Raw genomic sequence first — 26,914 nt, 5'->3', positions numbered from 1 at the left:
CAGGGAGTCACGCAAGTTTCAAAATCACAGATTTCCCAGACTTTTCCATATCATGTCTAATTTCCCAGGAAAAAGAAGAGAGACTCACAGAGACACAGGGCAATAAGAAGTCATGCTTAACATCGAAAATCCCGAACGGAACAGATCCGCTTACATAACCCGCGATAATTTCTCTGCTATAGCATCAACTTCACAACCTCCGCAACCTCCCCGATAGCATTGCGGCCCCGTCAACCTCCACCCACCTCAACAATCCCCATTGTCATTTACCTCGGGCATTGTTGAACTGACCCATCCAACATGTCAATGCACACCTCCCTCCGCCGCACCGCGGCCACAATCATCAACTCAACAACCACCATCCTTCCTACAAGACTCCCCACGCAATCGAGCAGCACGACCTTCGTCTGCTCTCAATGCCGACATGCAACTCTCCTCCGTCGCCCCAAGCGCCCCTACACCTTCACACAGCTCATCACCCTCTCTGACGGCAGCACCTTCACTCACCGCACGACCTCGCCAGCCCCGATTTACCGTTCCACGCGCGACACGCGCAACTCCCTCCTCTGGAACCCATCCAGCAGCAAGCTGATGAACGTCGAGGAAGATGAGGCGGGTCGTCTCGCGGCTTTCCGTGCCAGATTCGGTCGCAGCTATGATGCCAGCGCGCCTGTTGAAGGAGAGACGGCGGCGAAGGACCCTGTTGCTGCTAAGCAGGCCGAGGCGGAGGCCAAGGCTCAGGCTAAGGTGGAGCAGGAGGAGGAGGATAACTTGCTTGATTTGATTAGCGCTTTCGGGCAGAATGAGGCGCCGCCCCCGCCCGAGAAGAAGACCAAGTTCACTGGAAAGAAGTAGTTGGGCTTGTGGATTTCCGGGTTGAACCAGGGATTTGTCTGGTCTGTACCGCTTGGATGGGAGTTGGGATCTTCTTTTTTGTCTTTTTGTGTTTCTTTTTCTTTGGTTTGATCTTGTACACTATACATATGTCTGGTATGAGCCTGTTGTATTATACCAAGAATTTATCTTTTCTCCCATCCGGGGTTGTTGTTTGTCAAGTCTATTCGGATGCCATTGGTTTTGTAAGCATATCTTTCTTCAAATCTCTTGAAGTCTGCTTAGAGCCGATGTCTACGATGTAGCCCCAAGTGAATCATCACACTGTGACTACCCATGACACAACTTGACATTTCTCATGGCACTAAGCAATACATTGTGAGCTCAACTACCAAATGATTACATCCCAAAGACCAAGAAAAATTGAAATCAATCAAGCAATAGGGTGTCACATCACTCCAGCAACAATACCCCGGCTGAGCCCGCAAAGTACCAAGCACGTGGACGTTCCGCTACTTGATAGGAGTGGCCTGCGGCTGGGCTCAGTCTAGGACAAGAGAAAGAAGTATGCATTCGGAACAGTATAACTAAATAGTGCAGATTATGAATTGGGTTGCTACAGTACGCGAACAATGGTATTCGGAGTGAAGCGGAAATAGAAGAAAAACACAAAGCTTGTCAGCTTGCTGAGCATTACCAGTGGCAGCATGGCATAAACAAACATCGTGAAAGAGTTGTTCCATAATGAATACAAAACCAAGACGAGGAAAAAGACGGCGCTCATTTTCAGGGCTGTGGAAACGCAACCCGGAGGGATATCAAGCGTCATGCTCGGCGGCCAGTAGCCCCGTTTCCGAGCCTGCCTCTGCGGGCTCCGCCGGAGCGGGTTCATCGCTTGCTTCAGCAGGTACATAGTACGGAAGCCCTTCTTCGCCAGCGTCTATACGCAGGAGGAATGTCTCCCAGAGTTCGATCAACTGTGTTCGGGGTCAGCCGGATGAGATAAAACCCGGAAGTGTTGGCAAGAACTTACCTCTTTCTGGGCCTCGACTGCACTTTCAAGGAATGTTTCCACGCCAGACTTGAAGTCCTCCACCTTCTCCTTCTCAAACCGTTGTAGCTCACTCCGCATAAGCCGGCCCATATCCTCGAAGAGCAGCCGCGTTTGGTGTACCTTACGTTCTGCATCCGCGACGTCGGCGTTGACTTGATTCAAGCGGTCTTGCTGAGTTTTTCCCTGGCGGAGTAGCTTTTCTTGGTTGTTCTTGCGCTTCTGTAGATCGGACTCTGCTGCGTGCCAGGTGTGGAAGGCCTTTTGCCGCTGCGTGAAGGCCATTTTGACACTTCCAATTAATCGGATATATTCATCGATTGTGATTCCAAGCGTCAGAACATCCTGTTGCGCTTGTCGGTCATAGAGTTCCCGGATACGTAATTGAAGTTCTGACAAGCCTTCCAATGGATAGGAAAGGGCGGGGGATAGCTCGACAGCAGATAAGGCATGCAATGAGCTCGAAAAGTCGCCTGCAGCCTCGGCTAGACCCTTTCGTTGTAGAATAACAGTGTCCATTGACTTCAATAGAGCCTTCAACTGGTTCTCCAATGCATCCAAGTAGATTTTTCGGTCATGGAACCACTATCAACGTGTGAGCAGGCGAAACCGATTTATTAGAAACGATTCACTTACATCGTCGTGTTCCACAAATTTAGTTCCTCCACCAACGGAAATACCGAAGGAGCTCAGCATTCCCTTGCTTGGGCCAATGTCAGGCTCTCGGTTTTCCTTATTCTTAACATCAAGGGTGAAAGCCTCACTTTCTAGGAAAATCTTCAGATCGCCATCATGTTGAAGAATGGGATGGCCGGCAATCTTGTTAAGCATTCGTTCCAAAGCAGCTCTCCTCGACTCTACAAAGCTGGTATCAAACCGGCCAACTGCTTGCTTCTCGGGCGGAGGCGCAACAACCACTCCCGGGTTACTGCTGTGCAGGGAGTTGTAAAGCCAGAGGAAATCACGGTATCGACGGCTGACAGTGAACTCGGGTTGGCGATAGGCCTTGGATGTTGTCTAGCCACACCGGTAGCCGTTAGCTTCCTCTTTTCCAATCGATAGCTTTCAAGTTCCGTGCAGTCCAATTACCTTCGTCGAAACTTGATAAACAATGTGACTGCTTGTCAGGTCTCCCACTTTGTGCGGATCTCCGACATAGATCTGGAAGGTCGGCTTTGCAGCATCCTCCACGCTTATGCTGGGCTGCGTCTGCCTTTTCAGTCCATCCGCTTGCGCCGGCGGTTGCACGGGAGGGGGTCCTCGGAAGACCGCGGTCTCCTCTTCCAAATTGTTCGAGTCGACTGCATCCGCTCCGTCAGATGCCTGGGAGGGAGAGGAGAGCGGTCGCGCGCCACGCCCGGCGAACGGCTCCTTTTGGGGCGGTGCTGGTGCTTCATCTGTGGGTGTTGGGGTGGCCTCGGCAGGCGCTTCGCCCAATGGACCCAGGGGGTCGACGGAATCATCAACGGATTCAAGTTTAGTGGCTTGTGCGCTGATCTTGCGTGTCCCTCGTGGGCCTCTTCTCCCTGGTATGCGGACAGCGGGCGAGCTGTCTGACGCGGGGGTTTGTGCAGCTGCTATTTGGTAGTGGGCTTAGCGAAAGGTCGTAGAAAGAGCAAGCCAAATTAAAAACCTACCAGCTTCCTGAGTGCTGAGTTTGGTGGAACCATCGCTGGGCTTGAACTGTGAAGGCTCATCTGCTTCATAAATCAGACCGCGATTCGAAGAGCTGTGGTATCATGAGTGCCTACCGCCCCACGGGGAATCACCAGAGTCTAGATCCATTGTTACCGGTGTGAGATCGAAGCGAAAGGAATGGGAGAAGCGAAGGCGAATCAACAGGTCAATATTAAAATTGATCTCAATAGGAGCTTGGAGGGTGCGATATGGAGTTGGAGAGGGAGCTGGTTGGAGTGGAGGCTGATCATCCTTAGTCACTCACGGGATCCAGTCCTGGAGTGCCACCCCATGTGGTGTTTTGTCTTTGATTTGTTCAACTACTCCATACTTTACTTTGCATATTCTGCATACTATGCCATTGACACTGCTGTTTGATACGTCGAGGGCCATTTCTTTAGGTTCATAATTAATTCAGTCTACTCATTGCCAGCCACTATCCGATACTCTCGGCCCCCCTGACGAGCTTCGCAATACGTCACATCATTTCAATTGGAGCTTCTTACATAGTAATGTCAGGGTGATCGACGATTTCCCAGCTCAAATCAACATCGGCATAATATAGGTCATTAGAAACCGCGCAACGTCTATTTGACCCACGGGAGGCCCAGCTTGTGCATTTCCACCGCCAGCTGGAAGATGTAATCCAGACTCTCACACTGGGTCTTGGCCTTTGCAGTGTTATCACCCCAGACGTAACTGCAAGAGGAACCAACATTAGTATACGCACCAGTATCATGTGAAGCGAGGTTGCTGTCACTTACATTCCGTGCCTTCGGACAAGTACCGCGTATGTGTCCGGGTACTTGTTCATGGCTGCCTCCAAACCGCTGGTGAGGTCCTCTTCAAAGGCGGTGTTTTCAATAATAGGAATCTTCAAAGTATCGAAGAATCCGAGCATGCCTTTTCCTTTGCCGCGGGGAATACCCTTGATCTGCTCGATGTTGCTGATCTCGAAGCAAGCATCAGGGCCCTTCTCCCGCTCTACCAACAGGGTTACTAGAACCGCCCATTGTGAGTGAGTGTGTATGCAGCAGCCAGCACCATGCTCAAAGGCAGTCAGGAATAGCGGGGTACAGGCGGAGGGATTGAGCTTGAGGGGTTTGCGGATGTAGTTGCGGTCCGAGGCAGGGTACTTGGGAGTGGGCCATTGGAGGACGAAGATGTTGTCAGGCTGCATCAATTCTTTCTGAACTCCAGACGGCGCGATAAAGATGTGGTCACCTTGGCGGATCGAGGTCTACTTTTCATCAGCGAGGCACCGTTGCAAGAGTTTTTTTTCCCCGTCGCAAGTATAAGCTTACACCACCTCCGGTACCAGTAACCCATCCCCAGTTGTAAAATTTGCGACAGAGCTCGGGGATCAGGTTGGCTGGGTGTTCAGGGTCCTCGGACTGGACCAAGTGGTCATAGTTCGTTGCGACAGTTTGGTCTGCGGGGCACATTATGGGCTGCGACAGATTAGCGTATGTTGAGGGATGATAGTTCCAAAGTTTGGGAGGTGGGGAGGACCTAGGTCGGATTACAAGTTCCAAATTTGTTATTGTCTAGGTGAAGTTTTGCGCCAAGAGTACCGAGTAACCAATTGGACCTTTGAGCGGGGGAAGATCTTGAGAGTGTACAACAGTCGGCACTTGACAATGCAAATCTAGCACGCCATTTGATATCCCTACATTGTGACAACAAGATGAAATAGGCTAATCCTCTCCTTTGAATTGAAAACACTCCTAATACAGATAAAGACCAGAAAGATTCAATCTACCACAAGAACTGTCTTCCATTGTACTGTGACAAGTAAACAGGATAATTGTGAACTGGGCTCGTCATGTTGTGTAAAAAGTTTTAAATCAATACGATTTGGTCTTATGGTCTAGTGGTCATGACTGTGGATTTTGATGTTCGAATCGAAATTCTTCCACCGACCCCGGTTCGATCCCGGGTAAGACCTATTTTTATTTTTGCCCTTCGGGGGGGGAAGATAGAAGGTAGAATCACCACCATATTTATTTATAAAGAATGGATTTGCGTACTCCGTAAAGCTTGGCATTTCGCGGGATAGTTTGAAACAAAATCTCCCAGCTGCTGTGGTCATATATAGGAAACACCAAGTGAAACTAAGCAGATCAAAACAGAAGATGTATGAGATAGGTAACAGTGACCTTACGGTCTCACGTAATCTGCCACTTATATGGCCTCGTGTCATTTGTTAGATGTCTTTTTGTTTTAGACATTGTTGAGATGATTCCATCCCCCGTTGTTTGCTTGCAGACTGAGTGCTTGTTTGTCAAATTCAAGGGATAAACACCCTGCTTTTCCTCGATCATACACACTAAAATTCTTCTTCTTCTTCTTCTTCTTCTTCTTCTTCTTCTTCTTCTTCCTCTTCTCTTGTGACTAGTAACTGCGATAGGGTATTTTTCCCCTATTGGCTTGTAGCTAGCATGGACAGGAAAGGCTTAAATCGTGAAGGAGTCTTTTATTTGCATCACCTTTAAATACAAGGACGAACTCAACATGGAACGCTCCTGGGATGCAGTCCAGCCGTTTGACCTTTCTTACGAATGTTGCCAGCATGACCTATGAAATTTGTGAAGGACTACAGCTGCTCCGAGATGGACGTTACAAGGAAAATGCTAATCTCGAACGGACCATCCCTCCGTAGATGCGATTAAGAGGATTCGCTAGCTCCCGTCCATTTTACGTATTACGGATATCCGCTAGCCGATCAAGGATGGGGAAAAAGATAAATAAGAAACAAAACTAAGATATGCATAACTGTGTATGGAGCACCTAGTTATCTAGTGGTAGCTATGGAGTTCCAATTAAGCAGAATAGTAAATAAAAATCCGAAGATCACATAAATTACCGTGCCTCTGCTTTTTTTTTTTTTGTTAAGAGGACCAATTGTTTATGTGCCTGTAGAACAAGATCGAAACCCGTGTGTACACGCCCTAGTCCCAATTGGGGAGCTTAGTGAAGAGGCCACCTGGACCTTCCCCCCAGTGTTGCCCTTTCTATAAAACCACCTCTTTTCTACATCTCGGTGCTGTGCGCTCCACTTTCCTTCTTTCTAATAGTTTAGTTTACATTATGCGCTTTAACACTGCCTTGACCTCGGCTCTGGTCTCCTCCGCTAGCCTCATGGGCTACGCCCATGCGGAGGAGGAGATTGCGGATACTACTGTCATTGACAAGCCCGTCTTCACTGTATGCATCTATAAACCCGCCCTCCCCACTCCCTCATACTAACTTTTAACTCCTGCCAGCCTACCAACCTCAAAGCTCCCTTCCTGGAACAATTCACAGACGGCTGGGATTCTCGGTGGAAGCCTTCCCACGCAAAGAAGAATGCCAAGTCCGAGGATGAGTGGGCTTACGTCGGTGAATGGGCAGTCGAGGAGCCCTCCGTCTTCAAGGGTATTGAGGGCGACAAGGGTCTGGTCGTGAAGAACGCTGCTGCTCACCACGCCATCTCTGCCAAGTTCCCCAAGAAGATTGACAACAAGGGCAAGACCTTGGTGGTTCAGTACGAAGTCAAGCCGCAAAGTGAGTCGCGACTGTTTACATTCGTCCGCGTTTTTTTTTTGCTGACTGGAAGTGACCTGCCTTAGACTCCCTGGTTTGCGGCGGTGCATACCTCAAGCTTCTCCAAGAGAACAAGAAGCTCCACCAGGAGGAGTTCTCCAACGGCACTCCCTATGTCATCATGTTCGGTCCTGACAAGTGCGGTGCCACCAACAAGGTTCACTTCATTTTCCGCCACAAGAACCCCAAGACCGGCGAATACGAGGAGAAGCACCTCAAGACTCCTCCTGTGGCCCGCACCAACAAGGTCACCTCCCTCTACACCCTGATCGTCAACCCCGATCAAACCTTCGAGATCCTGATCAACGGCGACTCTGCCAAGAAGGGTAGCCTCCTCGAGGACTTCAACCCTCCTGTCAACCCCGAGAAGGAGATTGATGATCCTAAGGACTTTAAGCCCTCCGACTGGGTTGATGACGTTCAGATCCCCGACCCCGAAGCCACTAAGCCCGCCGACTGGGATGAAGAGGCTCCCTTCGAGATCATCGATGAGGAGGCCACTCAACCTGCCGACTGGCTGGAAGATGAGGCCGAGAGCATTCCCGACCCTGAGGCAGAGAAGCCCGAGGATTGGGATGATGAGGAGGATGGAGACTGGCTCCCTCCCACTGTCCCCAACCCCAAGTGTGCTGAGGTCTCTGGCTGTGGCACTTGGACCCGCCCTTTGATCAAGAACCCCGAATACAAGGGCAAGTGGGAGGCTCCTCGCATCGATAACCCTGCCTACAAGGGTGTCTGGGCCCCTCGTAAGATCAAGAACCCTGCCTTTTTCGAGGACAAGACCCCATCCAACTTTGAGCCCATGGGCGCTATTGGCTTCGAGATCTGGACTATGCAAAATGACATTCTGTTCGACAACGTCTACATTGGACACTCCGTTGAGGATGCTGAGAAGCTCCGCCAGGAGACCTTCGATGTGAAGTTCCCCATTGAGGAGGCCGAGGAGGAGGCTAGCAAGCCTAAGCCAGAGGTCAAGGAAGAGGGTACCACCGTCACCTTCCAGGAGGATCCTGTTACCTTCGTCCGCCAGAAGGTCAATCACTTCGTTGAGCTGGCCAAGGAGGACCCCATCGACGCCGCCAAGACCCTCCCTGAGGTTGCCGGTGGCCTGGGCGCGCTCCTCCTAACCATGATCCTCATCGTTGTGGGTGCCATTAGTGCCAGCAGCCCTGCCGCCCCGGCCGAGAAGAAGGGCAAGCAGCCCGCTGGTGCTCCCAAGGAGAAGAAGGAAGAGGCTGTCACCTCTTCCGCTGAGACTAGCAAGGGCGGTGCCACCAAGCGCACCACTCGATCCTCCGCCGAGTAAATGCGATGCTTGGAAATCATCTATACGCAGAAAAGAATTTTACCCATAACCCCAATCAGCGAAGAAATTTGCATTAAGTTACCGCCGTGATCCCCTTCTTGTTGTCTTGGCCGATGTAGTAGTCAGAAGGTTCATGAAGAACGTTGAGTGGAGGCCCGATTTGTATACTCCTCTCTAATTCTATTTCTGTATCGGCCTTCACATTTTTTTATCTTTCTCGGAGACAGCTGCCTTTTTGCCCTTTCAATAGTGTCATAACCAAGGCCTTTTTGCCCCTCATGAAGCAAGAAATACAAGCAAAGCTGGAAGAAGAAAATGCCTATATTGTAATTGACTTGATCTCTTACCTATAACGTCTAGTGCGCGATAAAACCCGAAGAACAATCTGAACGATTAAACGCCAGTTAGTCGGCGATTCGAATCCATTTTCAACTTGCCATTGGCTGAAAATGCCGAGAAGGTACCTTGTCTGGGGGGCTCCTTTGTACGTGGGGAAGCCTGGGAACCCCCAGAATGCCCTCTGACTAAGGCGGTTGACCTCGGGCCTGGGGTAACCCAAGGTACATGATTCCCGAGGTCTCTGCATTCCAGAATCATCTTTGCATCTCTCTAGTGACTTGTCCTATCTCTGAATTCCATTGCTTCTGCATCTCTCGTCAATTCAAGATGGCTACTTGTCGGTCGGTTGCCCGTTCCATCCCCGCTTTCCGTGCAGTTCCCCGCACGGTGTCGGTTACTGCTAGAGCTGGCTCTTCTACAAGATCTCTCACTACTACTTCCCTCGCCAGTCTGGGCTCTCGTAGAGCAGCTGTGCCATCATTATCGCCCTCTGCCACTCGCCGCTTGCACACAACAGCCGAGCGGCTTGTCCCCGCAACAACATCGGCCGTCTCCACCGCTACAGAATACCCAACAACTCACGAAAAGATCGCCAACCCAATTGACACTGCTAACTTCATTGACAATGAGTTTGTGTCATCCGAATCATCCAAATGGATTGATCTCTATGATCCTGCCACTAACAACCTGGTCACCCGTGTGCCCCAGAGCACAGATGCGGAGCTGAAGGCCGCTGTGGAGTCGGCCGAGAAGGCTTTCCCCGCTTGGAAAGCCACCAGCATCATGGCCAGGCAACAAATTATCTTCAAGTTTACTAGCCTAATCCGTATCCACTGGGACCGACTGGCCGCGTCCATTACCCTTGAGCAGGGTAAGACTTTCGCCGATGCCAAGGGTGACGTTCTTCGCGGTCTTCAGGTTGCCGAGACCGCCTGTGGTATCACCACCCAGATGACTGGCGAGGTCTTGGAAGTAGCCAAGGACATGGAGACAAGAAGCTACCGTGAGCCGCTCGGCGTCGTGGCCGCTATCTGCCCATTCAGTAAGTTGCTCAGGTCAACCCCTTTAATCCCTGCACATAACCAGATGCTAATTGCCACGAAGACTTCCCTGCCATGATTCCCCTTTGGTGTATTCCGGTCGCTACCATGACTGGTAACTGCTTGGTCATGAAACCATCCGAGCGGGATCCCGGTGCTGCTATGATCCTAGCGGAGCTTGCCAAGGAGGCCGGTTTCCCGCCGGGTGTGATTAACATTATCCACGGCGCCGCTCCCACTGTGGACTTCATCCTTGATGAGCCTGCTATCAAGGCTATCAGCTTTGTTGGCAGCAACCGTGCTGGCGAATACATTTACACCCGTGGCTCTGCCAATGGTAAGCGCGTGCAAGCCAACTTGGGTGCTAAGAACCATGCTGCCGTCCTGCCCGACGCCAACAAAAATCACGCTCTTAACGCCATTACCGGTGCTGCATTTGGTGCTGCTGGTCAGCGCTGTATGGCATTGAGCACCTGTGTAATGGTTGGCGAGACTAAGGATTGGCTGCCCGAGATCGCCGAGCGGGCCAAGGCCTTGATTGTGAATGGCGGCTTTGAAGAGGGTGCTGACCTCGGCCCTGTGATCAGCCCAGAGAGCAAGAAGCGTATTGAGGGCTTGATTACCAGCGCCGAGGAAGAGGGTGCAACCATTCTTCTGGATGGTCGTGGCCTCAAGCCTGAGAAATACCCCAATGGTAATTTTGTAAGTTCCACTACAGAAAGGGATCTACATTTGTGTAACTCGAACTGATTTTGCTCCTACAGGTTGGCCCAACGATCGTCACCAATGTCACCACCGATATGAAGTGCTACAAGGAGGAGATCTTCGGTCCCGTTCTCGTGTGCCTCAACGTTGAGACCCTTGATGACGCCATCGACGTGATCAACGCTAACGAATACGGCAACGGTGCTGCCATCTTCACCCGCTCTGGCTCGACCGCCTCCAAGTTCCAGAAGGAATGCGAGGCTGGTCAGCTTGGTATCAACGTGCCCATTCCTGTTCCTCTTCCCATGTTCTCTTTCACTGGTAACAAGAAGAGTATCGCCGGTGGAGGTGCCAACACTTTCTACGGCAAGCCCGGCTTGCAGTTCTATACCCAGCAGAAGACTGTGACCAGTCATTGGAAGAGCGAGGATGCAGTCAGCACCAAAGCTAACGTTGTGATGCCCACTCACTCGTAAATATCCTAGGATCTGCATCTTTTGATTTCTTGATTTTGTTTTTAGCCGATCGTTAGCATGATTATTCTGTCTCTTTCTAGTTGAACAAAACACACACCTGATGAATCTCAATGGATGTCTCTGAACCACATGATTGCTTTTCTGTGAATCTTGGCATGGAAACCCAGATTGAACAGTGCATACAGCATTCTAGTGACATTGATTCTTGGAAATGAAACAGTCTCAAAATCCCCACATGTCATCATTCCATGAGCTTAACAAGGCCTAAGCTAAACAAACGGATAAGAGCATTTACTCGTCACCTCTACGCCCCTTGAAAGTGTAAACAAGTCTAGCAGACGCAACCTTCCCACCCTTAGTAACAACAACACGACGAGTATGACGTCTCTCGCCATCAACAATCTCAAATCCCCAAACCTGCTCAGCAGTCCACCCAGCCGACTCATTCTTCACAAAGCTATGCAAGAATGCACCCTCGCCCTCCTCAGCAAGGAAACCCTCACTCTTCGATCCATCAATTAGAATCTCTCCAGTCAGGAACTTCTGCACCTTGGCATCAGCCTCAGGCGAGCCGACCTTGGTCTGGATCTCGATGACAGGGCGCACAGCGCCGTCCTCACTCTTCGCAGCGGCGATGTGGCGCGATCGACCCTTCACCGTGCCAAAGATGTGATCGACATGCTCGCGCTCTTCCCAGTCCAGCTTGCGCTCTTCCTTGGTGCCTTGGATGCCACCTGTGATTACCTGCTGCGCGTCGACATGGATGAGAGTGGGGTTCTCGCTGTCGGCGTACTGGTGGACGTTGCTTGTCACCGTTGCATACGAGAGTGTCTTGCGCGTGAGCCAGCCAACCCCTTGCTGTTTTAGTTTGTTAGTGGGGTTGATAGATAGAGATTATGTGTGGTGTGGTGCCGGGGAGGGGTGATAATGATCATTATGGATTTGCATGATTGGAGGGGAATTTGCGACAGGGGTGGGAGGCTTGGCTTTTTAAATGTTTGGTAGCTTGGCGGGAAGGCCGGTTAGGGCTTGGTGGTACAAACCAGAGAGAGAATAGGGTCTGTTGGGTTGGAGGCAGAGTCCTGTTACACATGAGCATTCAATTTGATTTGCTTTTTCTTAGAAGCCTAGTCGAGCGTACCATCTCCCATTTCCCACTCAGGTTCTGAATAGTAACATCAGCAGGGGCGGCCATCTTGAAGGTCGATATAGATGTATTCGGTAGGTTGAAGGTGAGATGCGGGGATGGTGGGGGAACTTGATAAAGCAAAAAAAGGGCGATTTGGTCTGTTGAAGAGAAACTTGAACTTCAGAGGACAAAAGGAAGAGAATCGAGGAACTTCCGAAGCGATGTTGCCTAGTTTTATAGTTGTATTGGACAAACAATGAGGTTGAAGGCCATCAATCGCATGTGTTGTTCTCGAATCCGAGGCTAGTGTCACCTGATTTGCTGACTGTACATGTGATTATGGAGCCAGAGTTCGGTGTTTACTATACTTGGAGAACCACAATCCAATCATGTCTTTCAATAAGAAATATGCCGGTCTTCCTGATCTAGTGAGCAATTTCAGCGGTTGATATCCACTAGGCTTTCCACTAACTGTGACCCAGGACCCGTCCCCGGATATCTATGAAACCCCCGACTTGACCGACGAAGCATCCACCTTGCCCGTGAGTTCGGCAATTCCACACCAAAAAAGACGTCAGCGGGCCTTATCACTGAACCTTTCTAGACTGCCACCATCCGCACAGACTACGACCATGATGATGCAGGCTCAAACTCCGACATTGACCGGGAGGGTGTCAACCCGGACCAGGCGCGTATGCGCTTCATGGGAGCGGTCGTGGACGCCCGCGATGTCAATTTCTCAGATAGCATTTCCATGAAGCGGCAGGCCTACCGGAGCAAGAGCATGAGCCGTCGTCGTCGGCGGAGACGCGAGGACGGAGTAGAGGAGGTTGGTGACCTGAGTGATAGCGAGGACGAGTCGCTTGAGCGGAGGCTTGCGCGACTGCGGAGAGAGGTCGAAGATCTCAAGGTGGAAATGGCCAACAAAAAAGACAGCACAGAGGCCGGAAATGGATCGTCGCAGAGTGCTGCCGCAACTGAAAAGCCAGGGGAGAACCTAAGTGATGGCGTTGCGGAGCTGAGCCGCGCTCTGGACAATCTGCACGCTTCGCGAGGCGCGGCGAGCTCATCGCATTCAGCTGCGGCGTTGCTGTCTCAGAAGCTTGAATCTGGGACTCGCGCTGCCACAGACGCGCAGGCACAATCCTCGGCCGATGCATCAATGGCAGTCCCCGCAGTGCCAGCACCAACTGCCTCTTCAGCAGGGCTTCTCTCTCACGCGGCAGCATTCGACAGTCGCCTGGCGCTGCTTGAAAGCTCCATCGGTATCTCAAGCTTATCCAACCCCTTCATCGCCGATGGCATCAGCGAGTCAACGCCGCACCCAGTTCTCCCAGCTCTGGACCAGCTCACCTCCCGCCTCTCAGCCCTCACTGGACTTCTGGTTGGCACGGGCTCCGCGTCCGCAGCGCCAGGAGCACCCAATGCCGCGCCAGGCATGACAACTCCACACCTAGAAGCTCTTTCCACGCGAGTCCGAAAATTGACTACGGATGCCGAGGCGCTCACCACAGCCCGCAGAAAAGCCTTCGAAGCCGCAAAGGCCGTTCACAACGCCCGCCTAGCAAGTTCAGATGCCGACGTCATCCCTGCACTAGAAGCGTCGACCGACGACGAACATACCGCCAAGATCCAAGCCCTCTACACCACCCTTCCAACTATCCAGTCCCTGCATCCCCTGCTGCCCAGCATCCTCGAGCGTCTGCGCTCTCTGCGCGCCTGTCACGCCGGCGCAGCCCACGCCGCGGACTCGCTTAACGAGCTGGAAAAGCGCCATGCCGAGATGGCATCAGAGATCGAGCAGTGGCGTGAAGGGTTGACGACCGTCGAAGAGAAAATGAAACAGGGTGAAGCTGCTCTCCGGTCTAATGTGGAGACTGTCGAGCCCTGGGTGCGCGACTTGGAGTCTCGTCTGGCACGTCTGGAAGGCCCCTCGACACTGTAATCCATTTCTCGTGTCTACATTTTTTTAATCTGCTCTGTCCGGGGCAGAGGTTTGATGAATAATACCCAGTTTGCATGTACTTGTCGAATGTTGAGGGTACGTTGTAGTTATCTTCAATTGTTAATATCAGTTCCATACCAGATGGCCCTGTTGGTTTTTTTTTTTCAACACCCTGCCACATTGTAATATAAGTGGATGCAGACATAATATAATCTATTTACTTTGATCTTAACGCTTGAACCCTTCCCTAACCCGCCTCAATACCTGAACCCTCGGTCTCATCTTAACCTCAACCCACCACCCACGCAACAAGACTTCCCGCACACACTCGCGCAGACGCTCAAACAGACCAACAGCACGAGCACCCGCAATCGCACCAACAACACGCCGTTCCACAGATCCCGTAGCAGGAATCCCAGGCCTCAGAACTGAAACCCCGGCGAACGAATCTACTACAAGCATTCTCTCCCAGTCGGAAGTAGGGAGGGCACGTCGGAGACTCGTCTGATCAGCATCCATGAACCCGATCTCGTCACTCGCTTCCACAACCACATAATCAAACCGGTCCCAGAACCCAGGAGTAGATTTAACGGCCTTGTCTTCGGTTTTGTCGTATACCCAGCCCGATGAAGGGGGTTGTTGCAAGAAGCGCGTTACGCCAGTTTGACAGGCGAGGTTTCCTAAGTAGACATTGATAGAAGAGTTGGCCTTACCAGGAAACAAGTCCGTATCGTGGAGGATAGAGTGCTGATGGTGCATAGCGTCAAGAGCCTGACCACCAGGATAATTTGCCGCCGACGCAGGAAGGAGAACGAAATTGGACAGACAGAACACGACGAGTGTCGAAACGGCCAGGGCGCGGGCCGCCAGAGTGGCGAAAACAGAGCGCGAGCGGTGCGTCCAGAGATACGCAGCGCCGAGGGCAGCTACAGCCGTGAGGGAAGGGATGATGTAAACGATGAAGCGCCATTCCTTGTGAGGCTGGAAGCTGTATAGTGCGACGAAGGAAAGCGCCGGGGTTAGAAGTGCCAGTGCTGGGGATCGCGTGGCCGGTTGTCGTAGGGCGACGGGGATGGCGAGGAGGTAGGAGAGGGGATTGAAGAGGAGGCGGGGGAGGGAGTTCATAAAGTAGAAGGACCATGGTTCTGTGCCCCATTCTGATGATTGGCCTGCCAGGACGTTGAAGCGGAATGCTTCGAATTCCGGCCAGAGTGGGAAGCTTTGCCAGAAGGTGCTGTCAAGATAGACTGTAAGGGTTAGGCCCGTTGTGAGGCCTACTAGGCCTGCGATGACGGTGTGTGAGAGGCTAATCTTTCTTGTTGCTAGTAGGAAGAGAGTTTGTGTTCCGACTAGGAGGGCTAGTTCTGAGCGGAAGACTACGCCTGCGGTGGTGAGGAGGGCGAGTGCTAGGCTGCATTGCTTTTGGTCTTGGGGTGTTGGACGAGGGCTAGGGAGAAGCAGGCACATTGCTAGTGTCGTGATACCGAAGGCAAACATGTTTGATAGTGGCCTTGAGGCATAGAACATCAAGTGGAACTGGCTTGCTTGGAATAGGATATACCAGATAGCCGCTGGCTGGCCGAAACTACGGCGCAGACCTCTTGCATAGACTGCTAGAGACGAGGCATTGATTAGACCCAGGATAGCTCGAGCTGGGTGCCTGCGTTAGCTTGATTGGATGCAAAGCAGTATAGATCTATGCCGTACCTAATAGCTGTCGGTTGATCTCTTCATTCAACAAGATAACGGGCTTCAAGAGCACAGCGAGTGCCGCAGCACCAATGGCGCTTCGGGGAACAGCCCCGGGGAAAGAGAAATGGTCATATTCGACACGGGCAAGATTCAGGTCATTAAAGCCATTTGGTAGACCGTTGGTCAAGATATCATGCACAGCCTGGACGTGGAACGACTCCTCGACTTTGGTGTATGGAGCGACGAGAAGATGAAGGAGGATCAAGACTGGGAAGAGAAGAGCCAGGATCGCAAATGCTATAAAGAAACAGTCAGTTTATGTGCTTAGTGTTCTTGCACAGAGCGAACGAACTATATCCCATTGTGACTGCATCCGAGAGGAGTGTTAATCCGGAGATCTGGCGCCTCCCGCACTTCACCTTTTACCAACTTCCTCAACCCGCAAAGATGTTTTTCTTCGGTCTTGGGAACCTGTTCTACGGTTTGTTACTTGTTATCTTCATTCTCCAGCTTACACTAATATCCTGACTCTCAGTCATCGTTCTCATCATCAATGCCATCGCCGTCCTCTCCGAGGACCGCTTCCTAGCTCGCGGTACGTCCCTCCCCAGCTACACCCCGTCTAGAGAATAAGAACCTAACGAATATTGGACAAATACAGTCGGATGGGGTCGCACACAAGCCGAGCCGGGCTTCGGCGCAACATACGATAGCACAAGTGTGAAAGCCAAGTCCGTCAACCTGATCGCCAGTGTGCGCACCGTGATGCGGAGTACGTTTCCCAACCCCCTCCGCAGCCGAACTTTAACAAGGGCAGTCTTGCATCTTGGATTTGAGTGATAGCTTTCATCAACCTCAAAAAACAGCCAGCTGCTCTGCTTTGATTAAATGAGACAGCTCAACCATTGCCCCAACGGAATAACTAACACACGAATGATGCAGTACCCCTTATCGTCATCAACACGGTCATCATTGTCTACGAGCTGATTCTTGGTTAAATTCGCCTACTCGTCATTTCCTCCACCCGCCGATCTCACTCACGGATCCGTTGCGACCAAGCTGCATAGCGACCCTGCCTGCGAACCAACATAGCTGTTCAGTACGCCTTGCTGTGACCTCCCCTCTAGCGAGCTATTTAAAATCAGACACCTCTATATCACTGATGACGCCCAAGCGAGAAATGCGGCACGATCTACACAGGCAAGATGCATACTGGGGACAGCGGGTGGGACTGGGTCATGTGTAACAAGACCGGAATACCGCTGCCAGGCGTCTATCTCATGCTGTGCTGAGTGAAATCATTTCTTGAGGGCAACAAGAACAGTGGCTACATGCAGAGAATAGCCCATCTCCCCCTTGGCGAGCTCTTTTTGATTGCTTCCGGCCTGTATCTACATACCCACCAAAAAGCTAGAACCGCAATGGACACATGATCGAGACGTAGTTTACATGAAGTTAGGGAGATTGAAGTTTAGAGAAAGAGATGTGTCACTACACAGCAAACCTGTATCTTACATCTGTTCTCTATTCGGGTTGATGACCGACATCTCGTGAAGCATAGACGAAGGAGATGACAGCAAAAATGCCGAATCACTGCACATACGCAGAGTTTGGAGGAAGGGTTCGAAAACTTGATTAAGAAAGAAAAGATTCGCTCATGACTTGCAAGGAGATGTGTAAGAACAGGACAAACGCCCAAATCCGATAAAAGACCCTCACCAGCAAAAGAAAGCAGACCCAATACGCCCCTTCTCGCAAACCTGCCAGGTTTCGGTCCTGTCAGTGGGAGCATCATGCCGTTGTACATGATACAAAAAGAGACAGTGATGAAAAGCAATGACGGCAAGAGAAAAGAAAAACAACTCAAATAGCAAGATACAGTGGTGAAAAGTGGGAAAAACAAGGAGAGAAAGATAGAACCGGTGTGATCTGAGGTCCAGCGGGGTCTAGAAAGACATCGCTGTGGAAACACCCCGGTTGAAATCGAGGACCTCCACAGGAGAATGGGAAGACGGAGAAGCGCAGATCACAAGAACATGGTAGTACATCCATTAAAGGAAACTATGTGCAGAAGCAAAATTGGCGCTCATATGTGCAAGATGATAGGGGGCGTCTCCGTAAAAGTCGGGCTGAAGATGTGAGGTGAAAAACGGAAGCAAGTGCTGTCAGAAGAAGGGGGGGAAAACACTGTAGTCTATGCCACTTTCTTGAAACTGAAAGATCTCCATCGAGCGGTATGGGTGTGACCAGGCTTCACATTGTTGCTGGGTTGGTCTTTGGTCAAGTCCTTGGCCAAAGACTCGGGAGTTCGAGCTCGGATGGGTTGCTTGGGTTGCTTAGGGCTGGAGATAGGTGGGAAATTTCTCGGAGAAGGAACCGGCGACTGAACTGACTGGGCCGGGTGAACTGGTTTGATCGGCTGAACGGTTTTGACTGGTCGGGCCGGTTCTGCCTCCTTGAGGTGTGCTTCTCGCATAACATCTGGAAGAAGCGGTGCTGTTGAGAGATCCGAGGTTGAGACTCGGGGCTCTTTGTCTTTGCCAAGTCGGTGACTGAAACTACGACTGCCTCGTTTCAAAAAGCCAAAACTGCTCGACTTCCTGGGTGACCCATTTTCGGCGAAATCGACCGTTTCGGCCCTGCTAGCCTCGAGGGCTCTTTTCAACTCCTCTGCCTCTCGTCGCTGTATTTCGCGGTTGTACAAGTCCTGCTCTTTCAGTCGATTTTTTTCGTTCTTATCCTTCTCTTTCTCCAGGGCCCTACGTTCCTTCCGTAGTTGGTGATCACTCTTCTTTGGGCTCAATGGGGGAGTTGATTCGTCAGGGATCGAAGGGAGAGACGGTTGAACGGGCTGCGGTAAAGTTGGATGGGATCCCCGAGATTCTTCTGGATAGGTAGACAGTGGGGGTGCCGTTGGGATTCGGCTGAGAGGAGTAAAGGGGATTGCCTGCTCAGGAGGCACCTGTGATGCACTTTGGGCATGAGCTAGCGGTGGTGAGAAAGGGGATCCATTAGACTTTCCGGCCTCGCCTGTTTCGGCTGTTGCGGTCGCGGAGGCCTGGTTCTCTTGTGCCTGTTCGCGCATGACAGCCTCGATAGTTGTCTCTTGATAGAATAGAACATAGGCACACGCCAACCCGGGTCGATCTCCAAAGAAGTTGCGCACGTAGCTTTTGTCAACCGGCTCCACAAGCTCGTCGTCGAACAGCAACCAACCACGGTCTTCAGTCTTGATGATGGCAACGTAGTGGCCGTGATACGGTCCGCCGCCAATGTGAACGACCACCGCATATAGTTCATAGAGCCGGTCTGGATCCTCGGCATCGTCTGTGGTGTTAAACAGACGAAGATGGTAGGGATACACGACGCGGTGGAACAGCTTCTGTAGTCGCTGCAAGTCCTCTGTATATTTGAAGCGCTTCAAATGCAACGCCAGCACACGAGGCAGACGTTTGATTTTCATCCGCTTCTCCGCTTCTTGCAGTCCACCGCAATTGTCGCAGTGGAACTTGTTGCGCTCACAAAGCATTTCCTCGGCCGAAAACTTTCGAAGACAAGAGGTCACGGACGAGTGCTGCTCGAGATCCACTGATAAATCCAAAAACACCTCATCTCGCTGCGAGACCTTCTCACAGGTGAGACACTTGGTCTCGGACGTCAGAGTTCCCTCAAATAGCTCGTGAACCCATCTCGTAGTGTTTGGTGACTTCGAACCCGTGCTCGATGGCACCATTGCTAACGAATCCACACTTTCCGTTGGCGGCAAAGCCTTCTCGATGAATGATTGCTTCGTGGCCTCCGTTTCGACATTGGCCACCACCTCATTGAGGAGCAAATTCAAAAACTCGTGTGCATCCTGATGCATAGCGGTCCGAAACATTTCGTGTTCTCGTCGCAGAACTTCCAGAAACTGTTGCGGGCGAACGATACCAATGCGCGCTTGGCTGGCTACCACCGATTCGAAGATATCCTTGAGCGAAGTGAATAGGGACTCCGACATCCCATAACTGGTCGCATTGTTCTTGGTTTCCAAAATCGGAAGGGTCTGCAGTGCCACCTTCTTCTTGTATTCGGGTGATTCCTTGTCCTCCGGCTTCTGGTTTGGATTTGGGGGCACACCGGCCTGGCGCGCGGATGGTGGGGAGGAAGCCTTTTGTTTGGCAGCCAGTGCCTCGGCTTCAATGTGTGCATTTGGGTTTTGGTAACGTAGGTTCTTGGCGAGTGCAGCCTCGAGGCTGTCCATGGGTGTGCGTCGTGGATAGTTGATGACGGCTTCACGGAAAGGAACCGAGTAGTAAAGGCATTGCAGGATTGAGTTGCAGTAACACGTATTTCCATACTGGACAAGTGCGGGAGATTGCGGTTAGTGCCTTTGCGATCCCAACCCGACTCCGGGGAAACCCGAAACTCACATTTTCCATTCCGTAGAACTTGTCACTCCCGTCGCCACGGATGGATCCCATGTCCTGTAATCGTTTTTCTAGCGGCGACAGCTGCGGTACCTGGAGGTCCTTTTTCACGGGTGGCGCCGTAGCCGGGGGGTTGGAAGCCTGCGCAAAGTGGAACATGCAAGTCAGTCGCAGTCCCAATCCAAATAGTCTCACGGGAGTGCCCGAGGCATCTGCTGTGCTACCAGATCGAGAAAGCATGGCTGTAGGGATGTATTGTCACGCACCCCATTCTTTGAGCCCTTGGAGAAGAGCGCCTTCATGATGGCTTAATGGCCGGTCGCACTCTGCATTGATGAGGCTCAGTGTTCAGAGTTATTGACCACGGTTCGTGATCGGCATATGAAGAAGGGGTGTTGGAGAAGGGAAATGAAGCGCGTCTGGGGAAATAAAGTGACCGTTTTGATCACATAAGGTTTCTGGGGGTGCGGAAATGAGAGGGGCGGGAGAGAATGAAGTCAAAGTCCGCACGTTATGGGGTCAAATAAATAGGATTGGAATTAAGAAAGATTGATTAAAGAGATTAGAGAGATTAAAGAGATTAAAGAAAGATTAACAAGAGAGATTAAAGATTAAAGAGAAGAAGATAAAAAGAGTCCCAGTAGAAGAGAGGGGAGTTCTCTGGAATGGACCCGGTTTCTCGTAACATAGCAACTTAGTCATTGATCCTCCATGTAAAACTTGGAGTCGTGTAATTGTATAGGAACGATACAATTGCAGCCGGAATTATCCAAAACAAACCATATCTCTTGACCCCATTCATCCTAGCCTCACGACGCCTCTCTACTCCACGTGGAGATCTAAGGCAGGTACTAGTCCAATCGCCGAATTTCCCATCTTTCTCATCTTTCTCAGATTTTCCATCTACACAAGTCAACTCTCTCCCATTCCGTTGAACAATTAGATTGTACAAGAAACACCGGCTATACCGGAGCCCCATTTTATACCCATTGGCTACAGCACTTTTCCCCAGCGGAGTGGCCCCCCCCCACGTCCATGGAAGAGAGACTCCTCTCTCATTACTGAACCAAGAACCCCATCTCGGTGATTGGTTCTCAGCCGCCCCTCGCTCACGGGCCATGTGTCCGCCCGTGTACGCCCCTCGCATGGCGTCACCCGGCCAATGATCATCTCGGTCGAAGGAGGGGGATAGAATGGTGGCGGTGGGCCCCTTCCAAACTCGAAATGTGACTGTTCCTTACATGCCTGAACTCTTTTCTCACAATGTGACCGGGCAAGGGGAGATCTGGGACAGGCTGGATTCCATGGATGATTCCCGACGCTCAGGTGCTGACGTCTAGATCAACCCGTTTACACCCCTTGCGGGGTCCAATAGGCGGCAACCCTACGGAGGACTCCGTACCAATTCAGCTATTCTCTCCGGACACCAACGCACGTTCCCGCAATGGGGCACTCTGGGCAGACTAGGTAATCTGCGTGATCGGGCTTCATAATCGGATCGAAACCAACAGCGTGATCTGACCACGTCGCCAATGTAAAAAAAAATTAATTTCAACGAGCCCTGTGACTCCGTTGGCAAATCTACACAGAGTGCATAGTGGCATGGTGGGGGGAGGTGGCGAGACAAGGGGGTTCGGTAAAAAAAGACGCATGTCGGAGTGCCGATATTAAAGGAAACCCACCTCGCACGTCTAATCAGTCTACCTGTTCTATCAAATGACGTTATGGACTGTGGAGTAGATCGATATCTCTAGTGAGCGATGTGTTGTCCTATACTCCGTACGGAGTACAAAGTACAACATACAACACACAACACACAACACACAAATACAAATACCGTACAGTCATTTTGACCCCATTGGAATGTGCCTAGGCCCCGAGTCCCAAAGAGGAAAGAGCATGTCCAGCCGCAAAGGCGTTCCAGTTCCAACGCAATTTGCAAAAGGCAGATCCGGGGAAGTCCAGAACTCAACTATCACGCCCTAAGGCTTAATCTCTTTTCTTGGTCACAGATATGGAATTGCCTCTTTGAATGTGTCTTTACTCTGTAAAAAGTGTTTCATCAGTGGGGCACTATATTCTCCGTACAGGCTAGACACATACAACCATATATAGATAGATAGGAGTGCAATCAGAGTAGTGCCAGTTGCATCCTTCGGTTGCTGTGATCATTACCCAAGAAAAATAAACAAAAAAAGATGAGAGATGAGAGAAGAGAGAAGAGAGAGTGTTGAAAACAATTGAAAGGATTTGTCCGGATAAACTCATCGGAGAAACAGGCCTCAAACAGAAAGAAGTCCCGACCCAGCAGATGCCTCAAGGAGATGACCGGGAGGTACCCTAGAATTTTGTTTCGCAGCGCCGTTCTTTTTTTTTTTTTATGCCGTCCATTCCTGTTCCTTTGCGCTCTGTTCAACGAGCAATTGTCAATCCATTGGGACTGACTCCCCTTTCTCGCCTGACTCATTATCCTTTCCTGCAGAACCGTCGAGTCACCTCGAATAAAAAGAATATCTCTGCCCCCACCATCCCCCACCAAATAATTTATCCCCGCCGCACTCGCCAGTTTTCCTCCTCCCATCGCTTCGCTGAATCCATCACAATGGCGAAAGACAAGGGTCCTACATTCAACCTCAAGACCCCAAAGGGTACCAAGGATTGGTCCGGCTCCGATGCCCTCCTCCGAGACCGCATTTTCACCACCATCTCCAATGTCTTCAAGCGCCACGGCGGTACCGCACTAGACACCCCCGTGTTCGAGCTGCGTGAGATCCTGGCGGGCAAATATGGCGAGGACTCCAAGCTCATCTACGACCTGAAGGACCAGGGTGGCGAGATCTGCTCGCTGCGCTACGACTTGACAGTGCCGTTCGCGCGCTGGCTCGCCATGAACACCGATGTCCGCAGCATCAAGCGCTACCACATCGCCAAGGTCTACCGCCGTGACCAACCTGCCATTAATAAGGGCCGCATGCGTGAGTTCTACCAGTGCGACTTCGATATCGCCGGTGCCTTCGACGCTATGGTTCCCGATGCCGAGATTCTGCGAATCGTAAGCGAGGTCTTCGAGGAATTGGGCTGGGGTGGCCGCTACACCATCAAGCTTAACCACCGGAAGATCCTGGACGGTGTCTTTGCTGTCTGTGGTGTGCCCGAGGACAAGCTGCGACCTATCTCCAGTGCTGTCGACAAGTTGGACAAGATGCCGTGGGCGGATGTGCGCAAGGAAATGGTCGACGAGAAGGGTCTTGACCCCGAAGTTGCGGATCGTATTGAGAAGTACGTTATGAACAAGGGCTCGCGTGAGTTGCTTGACTCTCTCCTGACGGATGAGACCCTCAACGCCAATGCCTCCGCCAAGGCCGGTCTCGAGGAAATGGCTATGATGATGGACTACCTAGAGGCATTCGGCGTGCTGGACAAGATCTCATTCGACATGTCCCTGGCCCGTGGTCTGGATTACTACACCGGTGTCATCTACGAGGTTGTCACCGAGGGTTCAGCTGGTGTTCAGGCCGACGCCCCAGAGGCACAGAAGGCCGAGAAGTCCAGTAAGAAGAGCAAGTCCAAGCAGCCCTCCGAGGACGAAGACCGATCCAACGACCCCACCCTCGGCGTTGGCAGTGTTGCTGCTGGTGGCCGCTACGATAACCTGGTTGGCATGTTCCAGCCCAAGGCGCAGATCCCCTGTGTCGGAATTTCATTCGGTGTCGACCGTATCTTCTCCATTACCAAGGCACGCATCGAGCGCGAGCAAAAGTCCGATGCTCTTCGCAGCAGCGAGGTCGATGCCTATGTCATGGCCTTCGGTGGCAAGGGCTTCAGTGGAATGTTGAAGGAGCGCATGGAAATCTGCCAGAAGCTGTGGAGTGCTGGTATCAAGGTAAGCCTTCCATCTCTCTCGATTACTGGTCTTCTGGAAGAAATACTAACATGCATGTCTTCAGGCGGAGTTTTCCTACAAGCTGAAGCCCAAGCTGCCCCAGCAATTCAAGGCTGCCGAACAAGGCGCCATTCCCTTCGGCATCATCCTCGGCGAGGAAGAGCTCGCCGCTGGCAAGTGCCGCATCAAGGAGATGGGTCTGCCCGACGGACACCCCGAGAAGGAGGGTGTCGAGGTTGAGATTGCCGCCCTGGTTCCCGAGCTGCAAACCCGCCTTGCTAAGAAGCAGCACGGTGCTGTCTCATCTCTGGCACAGCAGCTGCAGGGCACAAGTGTTTAAGCCATTCCAACCCTTTTGAGTCTGCAGTTTTCTTTTTGTGTTCCTTTTAGAGCGTGTTTTTTCAGAGGGTCTCGATGTTTCCCTAAAATTATATAGATCTCTTGCATTGTCGGGCTTGGGTTTCGACAGTCTATGAAAAGGACTGGGAGGTTGTTCCTGAGAGAAAAGAACAAAATTTAGTACATGCAGAGATTCGGGTTGATGTCTTATAGTACCAAAATACCCAGTTCATTGCACTTCCTCTGTTCCGCATGCTCTATTTCGTTCGCCCTATCTATGGATACATTGCTTGGCCCCTGGTGACGTGTGTATAGTGGGGCGTACCAAAACCCGGAAGGTGTATTGGGCGCTTGGCACGGTTACGACTTAAATCATTCCTAGATCTTTTCTGTTAAAATTTCTGGTAGGGTACTATTGTGAATTAAAATTGAATCTAAGCCATCAGATGCGATACTCTACCTTTCGGTAGTGCATTCTCACATTTAAGATTTTCTCAATTTCCTAACATATCCGTTTCTCCGATCTGCGGGAGTAAGTCTAATACACTAGCCCGATGAGGGATCCATTGTTATAGCCCTTTAAAGCTTGCATATTACAACTCTCTCAAGACGTCATCGAAAGACAAAAAGTACTATTAACCACTTGGTAGAAATAAGGCTTTCACGTAAAAGCGACTTGAATAACAACTCACGGAACCAAAAAAAAGCCATACGTATACACAACCGCAACAGTTTTGTCCTAATATCCCTCGGCATTCTTCATCAAGAACGACTTGACAAAAGGCAACCGATCAACGACACCAAGTCCAAGACTACGCGCCCAAGCAACAGGCCCTTCACCAGGAACATTATACAGTTTATGCAAGAGATCGCAAGCACCCCCAATTTTCGCATTGGGCAAGTACCGCTCAGACGAGTATCGCTCAAGAGTAAGCAAGTCGCCTACATCCATGCCATGCGACACAGCATACTGAATAGTCTTCGAGAGCGAAGCAACATCCGCCAGGCCGAGATTAAGGCCCTGTCCAGCGAGGGGGTGAATAACATGCGCGGCGTCACCGACAAGCGCAATGCGTGGCGAAATGTATTGCGCCGCGTGTCTGAAGCGCAGAGGGAAGGAAGCGACTGTGCCTGTCTGCACGCCTGTTGCCGGGGGAGGGATTTGGGATGGGAGGGGGGTGTGCTGGGCGCGCCAGGTGAGTTCGTCTTGGTGGGATGGGGTTGAATCGGAGGAAGAAGAGGATTGCATCCCCATCATGTAGGTAAGGTCTGTCATGTCGAGACGGAAGGCGGCGTTGACCATTGCGAGGAAAGCTGGGGTGGGAAGGGACTTTAGGTAAGCGGCGTTCTCGGGGGTCGTTGACCAGACAAGGGTTGCGTGGTTGTTTGGCAGAGGGAGAAGGGCGATAGGGCCGCCGAGAGCGGGGAGGAAGCGCTGGTAAGCTGTGCGCTTTGAGACCGGGAAGGGTTGGGTTGCTGGCTCTGCGAGAGCGAGGCTTGCGACGATGCCGTGACGGCCGTAGTCCCAACCTTGGGTGGGGATGTCTGCGAAGGAGCGGACGGGGCTGTTGATGCCGTCTGCACCGACGAGGAGACGGGCGGCGATGCGCTTGGGTGTCTCTGTTTCTGCGGCTGGGCCTGTGGGCTTGACTGTGAGGACTGGCCAGGCTGAGAGGTCGGGACCTTCGGGTTTGAGGTCTGAGCCATTTTCAATGGAGGCGACTGTGGACTTTGAGAAGAGGGAGAGATTCTCGTCGCCTGAGTCGGCGATTCGGCGTAGTAGAGCGCGCACTAGGTTTGCGTTCTCGGTCATGGTTGCTACAGTGCGCATGTCTTCGAATGGTGATGTCTCCATTGACCAGTCGAATGATATTCGAGACCCGGTTTGGCCGTCCCAGACCTGCATGTCCTGGTACTCTTGCACGCGATTGACATCGAGATGATCGTAGGCACCAATGCTACGCAGGAATGACACGGTCGAGGGGGTCAAGCTGCTGACCCTGTTGGAGAACTGGTTCGGTTCGAGGTCCCAGGCTTTGGCTTTGCGGAGATCTTGGCTCTCGATGAGGGCAACTTTGAGCTTTGAAGTAATCGGCGATGCTCCTGCAGTAGAATCGTATTAGCATTTGCTTTGCTTCTTTGCATTGTGTTGTACACACGGAGTGCGGCCAATAACCCTAGGCCCGCGGGCCCGCCTCCAACACAAACCACATCGTAAAGTTCAGGGGAATCCGATTTAGACCCAAATCGCCGCCGACCGGCACTAGTGCCATGGCGGCAAGTTGGGCAAACATACGGCCGAAGCACAGCTCTGGAGATTGGACGCATGGTGTTTGGTGACCCATTCGAAGTTGAGTCGGATGATCGAAGATGGACATTCAGTGCAAACAATACAAACATTATTAACCTGCAGATAGCTCTGGGTTCATGGCCACGCTGGTGATGGGGAAACTCTTTCTCATTTAATGAACGGATCTGGAGCTTTTTGAAAATGGAATTTTATT

The 26,914-nt window shown here is 51.5% G+C and overlaps 12 protein-coding genes and 1 non-coding gene across 13 annotated transcripts; 7 read left to right on the top strand and 6 right to left on the bottom strand.

The window, feature by feature from the left end:
• Positions 1 to 300: 300 nt before the first annotated feature.
• On the top strand, positions 301 to 855 carry Pdw03_1029 (mitochondrial 54S ribosomal protein bL31m; the record flags this gene model as incomplete). Its single annotated transcript, XM_014679275.2, has 1 exon — positions 301 to 855. One exon carries the CDS (start codon positions 301 to 303, stop codon positions 853 to 855), a length of 555 nt encoding a protein of 184 aa, XP_014534761.2.
• Positions 856 to 1,652: 797 nt separating this feature from the next.
• Positions 1,653 to 3,670, bottom strand: Pdw03_1028 (Vacuolar protein sorting-associated protein Vps5, putative; the record flags this gene model as incomplete). The annotated part of the gene is made up of 6 exons (XM_066099784.1): positions 1,653 to 1,811; positions 1,868 to 2,470; positions 2,522 to 2,902; positions 2,975 to 3,462; positions 3,523 to 3,582; positions 3,637 to 3,670. 6 exons carry the CDS (start codon positions 3,668 to 3,670, stop codon positions 1,653 to 1,655), a joined length of 1,725 nt encoding a protein of 574 aa, XP_065957511.1.
• A 479-nt stretch (positions 3,671 to 4,149) lies between these two features.
• On the bottom strand, positions 4,150 to 5,007 carry Pdw03_1027 (Methylthioribulose-1-phosphate dehydratase; the record flags this gene model as incomplete). The annotated part of the gene is made up of 3 exons (XM_014679273.1): positions 4,150 to 4,261; positions 4,327 to 4,802; positions 4,867 to 5,007. The coding sequence occupies 3 exons, from the start codon at positions 5,005 to 5,007 to the stop codon at positions 4,150 to 4,152; spliced, it is 729 nt and encodes a 242-aa protein (XP_014534759.1).
• Positions 5,008 to 5,421: 414 nt separating this feature from the next.
• On the top strand, positions 5,422 to 5,510 carry Pdw03_tRNA140. Its single transcript has one exon. It is a non-coding gene; the product is annotated as a tRNA-Gln (tRNA).
• Positions 5,511 to 6,652: 1,142 nt separating this feature from the next.
• On the top strand, positions 6,653 to 8,453 carry Pdw03_1026 (Calreticulin/calnexin; the record flags this gene model as incomplete). The annotated part of the gene is made up of 3 exons (XM_014679272.1): positions 6,653 to 6,769; positions 6,829 to 7,108; positions 7,174 to 8,453. The coding sequence occupies 3 exons, from the start codon at positions 6,653 to 6,655 to the stop codon at positions 8,451 to 8,453; spliced, it is 1,677 nt and encodes a 558-aa protein (XP_014534758.1).
• A 666-nt stretch (positions 8,454 to 9,119) lies between these two features.
• Pdw03_1025 (Methylmalonate-semialdehyde dehydrogenase, putative) lies at positions 9,120 to 11,013 on the top strand (the record flags this gene model as incomplete). The annotated part of the gene is made up of 3 exons (XM_014679271.1): positions 9,120 to 9,834; positions 9,897 to 10,534; positions 10,597 to 11,013. 3 exons carry the CDS (start codon positions 9,120 to 9,122, stop codon positions 11,011 to 11,013), a joined length of 1,770 nt encoding a protein of 589 aa, XP_014534757.1.
• Positions 11,014 to 11,304: 291 nt separating this feature from the next.
• On the bottom strand, positions 11,305 to 12,208 carry Pdw03_1024 (lccl domain-containing protein; the record flags this gene model as incomplete). Its single annotated transcript, XM_014679270.1, has 3 exons — positions 11,305 to 11,871; positions 12,057 to 12,095; positions 12,155 to 12,208. 3 exons carry the CDS (start codon positions 12,206 to 12,208, stop codon positions 11,305 to 11,307), a joined length of 660 nt encoding a protein of 219 aa, XP_014534756.1.
• A 323-nt stretch (positions 12,209 to 12,531) lies between these two features.
• Pdw03_1023 (Dynamitin subunit 2) lies at positions 12,532 to 14,087 on the top strand (the record flags this gene model as incomplete). The annotated part of the gene is made up of 3 exons (XM_014679269.1): positions 12,532 to 12,570; positions 12,625 to 12,684; positions 12,747 to 14,087. The coding sequence occupies 3 exons, from the start codon at positions 12,532 to 12,534 to the stop codon at positions 14,085 to 14,087; spliced, it is 1,440 nt and encodes a 479-aa protein (XP_014534755.1).
• Positions 14,088 to 14,315: 228 nt separating this feature from the next.
• On the bottom strand, positions 14,316 to 16,141 carry Pdw03_1022 (Alpha-1,6-mannosyltransferase subunit (Ecm39), putative; the record flags this gene model as incomplete). Its single annotated transcript, XM_014679268.1, has 3 exons — positions 14,316 to 15,739; positions 15,795 to 16,076; positions 16,132 to 16,141. The coding sequence occupies 3 exons, from the start codon at positions 16,139 to 16,141 to the stop codon at positions 14,316 to 14,318; spliced, it is 1,716 nt and encodes a 571-aa protein (XP_014534754.1).
• An 85-nt stretch (positions 16,142 to 16,226) lies between these two features.
• Positions 16,227 to 16,777, top strand: Pdw03_1021 (Yos1-like; the record flags this gene model as incomplete). The annotated part of the gene is made up of 4 exons (XM_014679267.1): positions 16,227 to 16,260; positions 16,315 to 16,374; positions 16,441 to 16,551; positions 16,722 to 16,777. 4 exons carry the CDS (start codon positions 16,227 to 16,229, stop codon positions 16,775 to 16,777), a joined length of 261 nt encoding a protein of 86 aa, XP_014534753.1.
• Positions 16,778 to 17,973: 1,196 nt separating this feature from the next.
• On the bottom strand, positions 17,974 to 20,490 carry Pdw03_1020 (Ubiquitin carboxyl-terminal hydrolase; the record flags this gene model as incomplete). Its single annotated transcript, XM_014679266.2, has 3 exons — positions 17,974 to 20,118; positions 20,192 to 20,329; positions 20,455 to 20,490. The coding sequence occupies 3 exons, from the start codon at positions 20,488 to 20,490 to the stop codon at positions 17,974 to 17,976; spliced, it is 2,319 nt and encodes a 772-aa protein (XP_014534752.2).
• Positions 20,491 to 22,790: 2,300 nt separating this feature from the next.
• On the top strand, positions 22,791 to 24,411 carry Pdw03_1019 (Histidyl-tRNA synthetase, mitochondrial; the record flags this gene model as incomplete). The annotated part of the gene is made up of 2 exons (XM_014679264.1): positions 22,791 to 24,071; positions 24,136 to 24,411. 2 exons carry the CDS (start codon positions 22,791 to 22,793, stop codon positions 24,409 to 24,411), a joined length of 1,557 nt encoding a protein of 518 aa, XP_014534750.1.
• Positions 24,412 to 25,149: 738 nt separating this feature from the next.
• On the bottom strand, positions 25,150 to 26,738 carry Pdw03_1018 (Monooxygenase, FAD-binding; the record flags this gene model as incomplete). Its single annotated transcript, XM_066099783.1, has 2 exons — positions 25,150 to 26,513; positions 26,570 to 26,738. The coding sequence occupies 2 exons, from the start codon at positions 26,736 to 26,738 to the stop codon at positions 25,150 to 25,152; spliced, it is 1,533 nt and encodes a 510-aa protein (XP_065957510.1).
• Positions 26,739 to 26,914: the final 176 nt, after the last annotated feature.

The sequence above is a fragment of the Penicillium digitatum genome, chromosome 4 (genome assembly GCF_016767815.1).
Source record: "Penicillium digitatum chromosome 4, complete sequence".
In the NCBI taxonomy this organism is placed as follows: domain Eukaryota; kingdom Fungi; phylum Ascomycota; class Eurotiomycetes; order Eurotiales; family Aspergillaceae; genus Penicillium; species Penicillium digitatum.
The sequence above is the reverse complement of the archived record's forward strand: the minus strand, read 5'-3'. Positions and strand labels throughout refer to the sequence as shown.